We start from the raw sequence: 8665 nt of genomic DNA on the forward strand, positions 1-8665 counted from the left end.
CTATGTTACCCTCCAATTGAATAAGTCCTTATTTATATTCACTTTGTAGCACAATAAAAATATAAATTAAGGCATATAGTGTTGCATTTCTTAAAAATCATCTTTTATTACATAAAAAAAATTACACAAAATAAAATTTTCGCAAATAAAAATTAACTGGCCAACAATTACATTTTCTAATTCCAGATTACATAAAGAAGGTTCAAGAGATTTTAACTTTATTCTCTACAAGGTGTTGGGTTTAATAAGAAGATTTAAATTGGTTTTTTTCAACAATATATGTAATACATGAAGAAAGACTAAAACAAGAAAGAGAATAAATCATTTCTAGAGGAAACACATATGGAGAACTGAAGAAAAAAGGTTAAAAAAAAAAAAGAAGAAGAAAGGTAAAAAAAAAAAAAAAAGAAGGAAGAATGATGAAAAAATGAGGAAGAAAGGTGGATATAAATGAAATAAGGAGAATATTTATTAAAAAAAAATAAATGTGAAAGAAGGTTAGGCTAATTAGCCATTATTTTCTGTCATGTGAGCCATTTTGATGTCTTTTTCCAATTGTCACGCGCTCCAAGCGAGTGTTTACACACGTTATGTCAGGTCAGCAACGAGGGGGTTTTAATATAAAGGACAATATAGTTCAAGGGGGTTTTGAGGACACCGAATAGTTTAAGTAGGAAACTGACAAAAATGTAATAGTTTAAGGGGTTTTTAGAATATTAACTCTTTTCTTAACGCTAAGTTAATTTTAGAGTGAATACCCTAAAACCCCTTTAAACTATCATGTTTTTGGCAGTTACAAACTTAAATTATCCGGTGTCCCCAAAACCCACCTTAACTATATCCCTATATATTAAAAAATTTCTCGTCAATTTTTTTAATGAAATATGTAAGGTAACTCGCCAAAAGGCGCTTAAGAGATGAAATTATACATAAAATGGCCCCAATTGGCCATTTCTAACGGTTAATTACTGTTACCCTCTTTAAAAAATTTAACTTTTGTATTTTTCTTCTCTTGCTTGTTTCTTCAAAAATTATCTTTCTTCTTCATTTAGGTCTTCTTCTTTCAGCTAAATCCTAATTTTTTTCCCCAAATCTCGTTTTAAACTTTAATTCCCGATGAAGACGAAGGTTATTGGGAAATATTCAATGTTTAATCAAAGTTTAATGGTAAAAATCACGATTGAAATATGGTGTAGCCATTATCGGAGGAGATAGAAGAGATTTTTTTATTTTTTTTTTACAAATGACCATGCGTTTATCCCTTCATCCTCTTCCTTTGATTTTTAATCCCCCAAATATTTACCTATTTAATTATTTTTTATTATTATTTAAAATTCTTAATTAAATTGGTATATCAGATTAGGCTGAGTAAATAGAAGGGTGTATCACACTCACCACTAAAAAATCGACGAGGTTTTTCTTAATATATAGGTGTATATAGTTAAGGGGGATTTTGGAGACACCGGGTAATTTAAGTAGGTAACTGACAAAAACGTGATAGTTAGGGTGGTTTTAAGATATTCACCCTTAATTTTAGAGTATTTTATAGTTAAACCAGTTCAGTGCATAACCCTTTCCTAAATCATCATTTTGGAGTTTAACCTTATTACTCCCTCCGTTCCAATTTATGTGAATTTATTTCTTTTTTGGTCTGTTCCAAAACGAATGTCCCCTTTCTAAATTTGAAAATAATTTAACTTAAACTTCCAATTCTACTTCAATGATACGCTTTTATACCCACACAAATACTGTGGACCCTTTCTGACTTGTTTAGGTTCACAAACTCCAAAAATCTTCATTTTTTTAAACACCTTGCTCATCAAACTGGTTCACGTAAATTGAAATGTAGGGAGTATATGATTGGACTACGTAATAGATCTCACAGCTATTCAGAAGATTTGCAATGTTAACATTAAATTCAGTCACTAAATGTCATAAGTTGCTGATTGCAGTTGCAAATGACCATATATATGAGTCAAGGGAAGTTATTTTGCAGTAAAACCACAGAGCGCCTCTGATTTAATTTGTTATTTAGTTTCTAAATTTTAGTATGTGAAATACTTGGTTTATAACCTCAAAAGTTTCAAACTTGAGTTTACTTGAAATATTTTTCCGCCTGATATTGGCTGCTTTTATGTATGATAAATATGGACAATCTGATTTTAAGAATTTGATAATCTGTACTTTTCGTAAAGATGAACCTTTTTTGTTTTCATACAGAAAATCCCCACGGCTTTTACAGAGTATAAGAATGGGAAGCTACCCAAAAGGGTTTCACTTAGGGATAGATTTGGGAATGTATGGCCAATTGGACTGGCGAAAAAAGACCGAGACCTTTATTTCCAAGATGGATGGGTGAAATTCATTGAGGACAACAGTTTGGAGTTTGGAGATTTTTTGATTTTTGATTACGATGGGAATGGTGTATTTGATTTCAAATTACTTGGAAAAACTGCATGTGAAAAGAAAGGAGCTGGAGTGACTAGTGTGAAAGTGGAGGAGGAAGAAATGATCAATATTGCACATCAAAAGATTGAAGAGCCAAAAGGGAAGAAACAATTGGCCAGTAATAGCATTAGTTCTACTTCTTCTTCTGATGGCGATGAGGATGAGGAGTACATGGTAGAAGAAGAAGACGAGGACTATGAAGAAGAAGAAACAAATGAAAAAGCAATAGTAATATGCAAGAAAAAGCCGCCACGTTCAAAAGGTACTTATGTGGAAGAGGAAAAAGATGATGATAATGAGGGTGAGGAGGAGGAGGAACACGAAGAAGATGAGGAACAAACTGAGGAGGAGGAGGAGGAAGAAAAGAATGAAAAAGCAAGAATGTTCAAGAAAAAGGCGCCATGTTCAAAAGGTAGACACAATTAAAGATTCTCTACATCCATTCATCTTTTTCATTTTATATACGATTCAATTCTTTTGGTCTTGCCTCTTCCAGAAATGCAAGGTAAGACTGCGTACAATAGACCCTTGTGGTTCAATTCTTCCCCTGACCCCTCGCATAGCAGCAGTTTAGTGCACCGGGCTGCCCTTTTTATGCGATTCAATTCTTTTCTTGTTAGTACACTATCAGAGTTTAAGTTATTTGCATTGACATTACCAAACGAACATTAAAATAATACCAAATTTTATACCTGTGGATTATTTTCATAATCTCGGTAATTGAACAGGCCTAATGATACTTTTGGCATAGTTTTCTTTCTTTTTTAAACTGCATGTTCAATCAAATGCTGCCGTATAAAAATAAACTGAGGGGATTATCTCTAAGTTTTCCATGAATGACCTGTTGTCCTTGATATTTCTGTTTGTGAACCTGACCAATTAGCTTTCTTGATTTTAGCTGTATTCAAAAGAGCCACTACTATCAAGAAGAGGGATGTCCCTGACCAATATGGTGCAGAGATTTTCAGAAGTGGACGTGCGACTCAGCCTAAAAATCCTTACTTTGTTGCGAAAATACGAGCAAAAAGAAGAGATCAACTGGTAATTTAAAGCATTACAACTGTTCATGTGAAACAATTTTATAGTACAACCTTATAGCATTCTCATTAAACAAGTCTTTGTTCCAAATTGCAGTACGTTCCAGTTGATGTGGTGAGAGACTACAACCTTGAACTCCCTCCAAGAATGTTCTTTCGTGACTCTGAGGGCAGAAAATTTGAAACAGAGGTTAATATTTGGAAGGATGGTAGGATATGGCTCAAAAAAGGATGGCGCAAAATATGTAGATGGAATCTTGTTGAAAAAGAAGACAGTTGCATTTGTGAGTTTATGAGAGGAAAATCCAATGAAGTCCTTTATTTACAGGTTACTGTTGTCAAAGCAGGAGGAGTTTCCAATCCTAGCAAATAGCATATTTAGTTTGTATGGACTTAAGTACTGTTATTTGTTGACTAGTTTTGAAGAATTGTCTACTACTTTGTTAAGTACTGCATTCTGTTGACAAAATTTGAAGACTGTGCTTGTTTGTATTAATAGCTTTGGCATTTAAACCAGTTGACTGGCGTTAAAACTGAATTCTTGTTGATTTACTTATGTTGGAAATGCCCATGTGGGCAAAGTTTGGTCAAAATGCTTATATCATTTGTGAGTTGTTTAATTCATCACATCATTCTTCAGCATTTGAGAAATATTCCATAAAAAATTTGCATTGGAATGACCTTATGATAGACTATTACGTTTGCCTCAATAATGAAAAAATTTACCCAAATTAAAAATGAGTAAATTTCATCTAACTACCAAAATATTTTAAGAGAAGTACACAAATAGCGCTGCTATTTAGGGACTGGTCCGTACTTATTTTGTCCTGAAAATTTGAAAAAAAAAATTAATTTTAGAACTTACTGTCCTGAAAAACTGAAATTTAGAACACGTTGGCTAATTCCTAAATAGCAGCCCTCTAGAATGACTATGTGCTATCATGTTTACAATATTTTAAGGTCAGAAAGCTTTACGTTATTCATCTTTTACATGAAATAAGACTCCTGTGAATTACTCCCTCCGGTTCACAATAAGTGTCCAATTTACTTTTAGCACGCCCATTAAGGAAATACTAAATTCTATACGAAAATACCTACTATGATTTAACTACCCCTAATTAAATATTTAATGTGAGGAGTAAGAAAACTTTTTAGGGATATGTACATAGGGGTTATTTTGTAAAAACAAATTGAATTCTTTCTTGATTACATAACTGGACACTTATTTTGAACCAAAATGAAAAAGTAAATTGGACACTTATTGTGAACCGGAGAGAGTAACATTTTCAGGCAATTTTGAAATTGCTGCAAACTAAGGAAATATGTATTCATAAGCTAGGAGAAGAACATTAATGATTAACCTATCAAATATCCCAAAAAAATTGTAATTTGAACTATACTTTATGTAATTTCTTTAAAAGGAAAAGAAAGGACAAATAAGTCAATTATGCTGCTTCTTTATCAAAATTAGGACAAAAGGTCCATACCCCACCAAATTTCCTGGCCAGTGTTACAAGTTGCTGAGCTATAAGATGCCTCATCCATTTTTCCTTGTCAGCCAACCATCTCAATACCCCCCTTATCCATTGCTCTCATATTCACCTCACAAAAAACAATATCTAATGTTCACCCTTTTATTATCTCTCTACTTTGGCAAACTTAGAGCACTCCATAAGCCATCACAACCAGGTAAAAACCCAACTTTTAGTTCTTCCTTTTCCAAGATTTTGTATAAACTTTGTTAACAACTTCACTTGTTTTGTATAGGTTGGTGGTCAGAAAACAATGGCAACAATGACAACATTCTCTGCAGCAACAGTAAGTTCACCAGCCATTCTAGGTACAAGGATGTCTTCCCAGAAAAGAACCAAAGTGAACTACATTAATGGATTGAACTCATTTGGAGGACTAAAGGCAAATAACAATGTTGCATCATTAGGCCTCCCTATGTGCACTGAGCAATCTTTTGCAAAGATTGTTAGCTCATTGAAAACCCCATCACAAGCCAAAGGTGGAGCTTTGTCTTCAACCTGCAGTGTTGCTGGTGAGATTTTCAAGATTGCTTCCATTATTCCTGGCTTGGTTCTTGTTGGAGTTGCTGTTGGTTTTGTCCTCCTCCGAATTGAAGCTACTGTAGAGGAAGCTGATTGAAACTTTGGTCTGTTTAACAATTTCTTTTTTCCTGCATCAAGATTCACTCTCTGTTTTATCTGTTTAATTCTCTGTTTTGATGTAGAATTTGATTTGTTTTGGAAATATATATAAGTTAAACTAATAAACTATGGGTTCCCTCTAGAAACTTTTACCCTCTTAATGTACAATCATTTCTTTTTTAAGCGTTATCTATGTTGTCTGACAAGATTTTACCTATGGTGCTCTGGACAATATTCAGAATACCATATATCTGGCTAGCTAACACATTATAAGAATGGAATTGGATTCCTTGTCATGGGATGAAATCTTCCTTTAAGATTGAGGAAAATTGGACAAAATCATTTTCAAAAGTTCAGCAGCTGCAAGTTGGTGGGGGTTTTAATTTTGGTTGCCTTTGATCGAAAAATAATGTATCTCCTAATGTTGGAGAAATTTTAGTCGTTTAAAAAGGCAGAAAAATTCCTTTAAAATTTTCTTGTTATGGGATGAAATCTTCCTTTAAGACTGTGCTTATGCTTTCATGAGCCGAAGGTCTGTTGGAAACAACCTTTTATCTCCACAACGTAGGGATAAGATCTGCCTATACACTATCCTCCCCAGACCCTATCATGTGGGATGACACTGGGGTGTTATTGTTGTTGTTGTTTAACAAGGCATAAGAAGCTGCAATCATACATCTTGATATATATGGCTTAAAGCTGTATGTATTGCTAGTTCCAACAAGGTAACAAGTTATCTTAATAAACAACTTGTATCACTTCACATTGTAAATACTTCATAAAAGGCTAGTAAGCTTACTCTATGATGAGAATAACCACTGTTTCAGAAGAAATTATAAGCATTTCTTCTAAGCTAGACTTTTAAGAGGCTTCCATCTTTTATGCCAAAAGATAGATACTCTTTGTCGCCAACTGCTAGCTTCTTCCTCCACTGTTAAAGGAAGCCATACATACCTAGACTCACTCAAGTCATCTGGATTCCATCGATCAGCCATGAAAATAAACGAACCAGGAGAAATAGGGAGCACATATGTGCTCTGAGCAAAGAATGTAGTGACTTGAAAAACTTTGTTTGCACCTATACATGGGTTGCCTATAGTCACCCATGGTCCCATCATTGATTCAGCCACATGAGCCAGTGCCTCATTTGGTGCCCAACCACTGCACCCTGATGTGATCATGTAGTAAGTTCCTTTGTGCTTGAACAAAGCAGGAGCCTCCCTATACTGTCCCACAAGAACCCTTGACATAACATTAGTAACATCAACATAATCTTGATCAAGAAGACCAATATGAAGCTCCCTGTTGTGAACGGAGGAGTAAATGACATATGCCTTTCCATGATCATCTTTGAACAAAGTCATGTCCCTGCTTTCAAAACCATGAGGCCTTTTACTATATCGATATCGAAAAGGACCAACAGGGGAATTGCTTGTAGCAATTCCAACAGAGGCTTTGGTATAGTTAGCATCATCAATATGCATCCACATTACATATTTACCTGTCTTCTCATTGTAGATCACTTTAGGCCTCTCTAACACCTTAGACTTGTGAAGGTCATGAGCCTCATCTATTTCCTCCGCGGCTAATACAATACCCTCATTCTTCCAAGTCCATAAATCTTTAGAAGAGTAGCAGCCAACACCAATTATGTCTACTCGAGCTACGTTCTTCCCAGGGGCTCGATAAGTAGGACCATTCTTGTACTCGCCATACCAATAGTACATTCTTGATCTTTTATCGTAAAGAATTCCACCACCATGAGCTTGAATAGGATGTCCATCAGTATCTAGCCAAATTCTCCCAGGGTAATAGTAAAAGCTGTCATCTTTAGTATTCTTTCGAGGGTCTATGCTAGTCCTCTTGTCAGGAAAGAAATTGTGCCTTAGTTTAGAAGACTTATCAAGGAATTCATCAATTAGGACATTAGCTTCTGAAGATTGGCTTCCTCTTTGCTGAGGAATTTTGATCTCCTCCAACTCTTCATATTCATGAACAAAGGGCTGAAGATTTGTATTCGTCCCTTCTCGGACCTGCCCATCTTGAGAACCTCTGTAACTACCCAAGGATGAGAAATGAAGCAGAATAAAGAACCCCACCAAACTACAAACCAGTAAAGGGTATGAGCATCTGCTTCTTGACGAGAATCGAGTCATGGGTTAAGCAAAGCTTTACTAAAGGGACTGCAGTTGGTGGTCAGAAGTTGTTGTATCAGATTAATCTTAACATATAGCTCATTTCAGGCCCCAATAAGAAAAAAAGGAGACCCACTGGAGTAAAGATGAGGTTAAGGGAGTGAACTTGTTTATAGTATTTCCTGGATCTCGAGACAAAAACAACTTTGAAACCTAAGATTCTTTTGATTCTGCTACCTTTGCGCCATGTATACAGCTTTTACTCTATAGAACTAGAGTTAGACTATTTGGTCAAAAGAAGTGGGCTTCCAAACTACGTAATTGCCTCCATTGGATGCCTTTATGACCTTTTTTGGGCTTCCTTTGCCTTTTTCTTAATATAAAGTTTGGCGGGGAAGCAACTCTGACTTTCTTCTGTAACGTCGACCGCCGGCCAACAAAGACAACTTGCCAAATAGAGTATTAGCCAGAATAGTCTGGCAGACACTTTACTTGTTCCGATTTGTCATCCGGTCCCTACACTCCATAATGTTTCATCCAGATATTTTAACTTAATTAAAATAAGATTTTTAAACCCTTCTGACCGTTAACCGAGCTTATGTGGCATTGATATGGCTGAAGTGGACAAAATGAGTGATTTACACGCACATTAGGTGCGTGAGCTGATGATTTTTCTTTATTAAAAAAATTAAAATTTAATAAAAAAATAAATAAATAATACTAGCAGTTATTCTAGTACGAAAGAAGACTCCCCTTCGTTCTGCCCCCCTTCCCCCCTCTTCTTCTTCTTCAGCCCCTTCCCCCTTCGTTCTCCCCCCCCCCCCCCTCCTTCTTCTTCTTCAGTCCCTTCCCCTCCCCCCTCCCCCCGGCCTCTTCTCCTCGTCTTCTTATT

General features: G+C 35.5%; 3 protein-coding genes across 3 annotated transcripts in view; 2 read left to right on the plus strand and 1 right to left on the minus strand.

The window, feature by feature from the left end:
• LOC109231041 (B3 domain-containing protein At4g34400-like) overlaps positions 1 to 4037 on the plus strand; it is a 4845-nt gene extending 808 nt beyond the window's left edge. Inside the window, exons 2-4 of the mRNA XM_019396610.1 lie at positions 2221 to 2860; positions 3347 to 3489; positions 3583 to 4037. Coding sequence (XP_019252155.1) covers positions 2221 to 2860; positions 3347 to 3489; positions 3583 to 3858 — 1059 coding nt within the window. The 3' untranslated portion in view covers positions 3859 to 4037. The remainder of the gene's footprint in view (positions 1 to 2220; positions 2861 to 3346; positions 3490 to 3582) is intronic.
• LOC109231214 lies at positions 5047 to 5821 on the plus strand. The gene is made up of 2 exons (XM_019396836.1): positions 5047 to 5174; positions 5253 to 5821. The coding sequence occupies exon 2, from the start codon at positions 5271 to 5273 to the stop codon at positions 5634 to 5636; it is 366 nt and encodes a 121-aa protein (XP_019252381.1). The 5' UTR covers positions 5047 to 5174; positions 5253 to 5270; the 3' UTR covers positions 5637 to 5821.
• LOC109231125 lies at positions 6302 to 8158 on the minus strand. Its single transcript, XM_019396723.1, has one exon. It carries the CDS (start codon positions 7792 to 7794, stop codon positions 6487 to 6489), a length of 1308 nt encoding a protein of 435 aa, XP_019252268.1. The 5' UTR covers positions 7795 to 8158; the 3' UTR covers positions 6302 to 6486.

This window comes from Nicotiana attenuata, chromosome 1, assembly GCF_001879085.1.
Source record: "Nicotiana attenuata strain UT chromosome 1, NIATTr2, whole genome shotgun sequence".
Lineage (NCBI taxonomy): Eukaryota > Viridiplantae > Streptophyta > Magnoliopsida > Solanales > Solanaceae > Nicotiana > Nicotiana attenuata.

Coding starts and splice junctions, on each gene's coding strand:
- LOC109231214 (XM_019396836.1), top strand. CDS start 5,271: ATGGCAACAATGACAACATTCTCTGCAGCAACAGTAAGTTCACCAGCC.
- LOC109231125 (XM_019396723.1), bottom strand. CDS start 7,794: ATGACTCGATTCTCGTCAAGAAGCAGATGCTCATACCCTTTACTGGTT.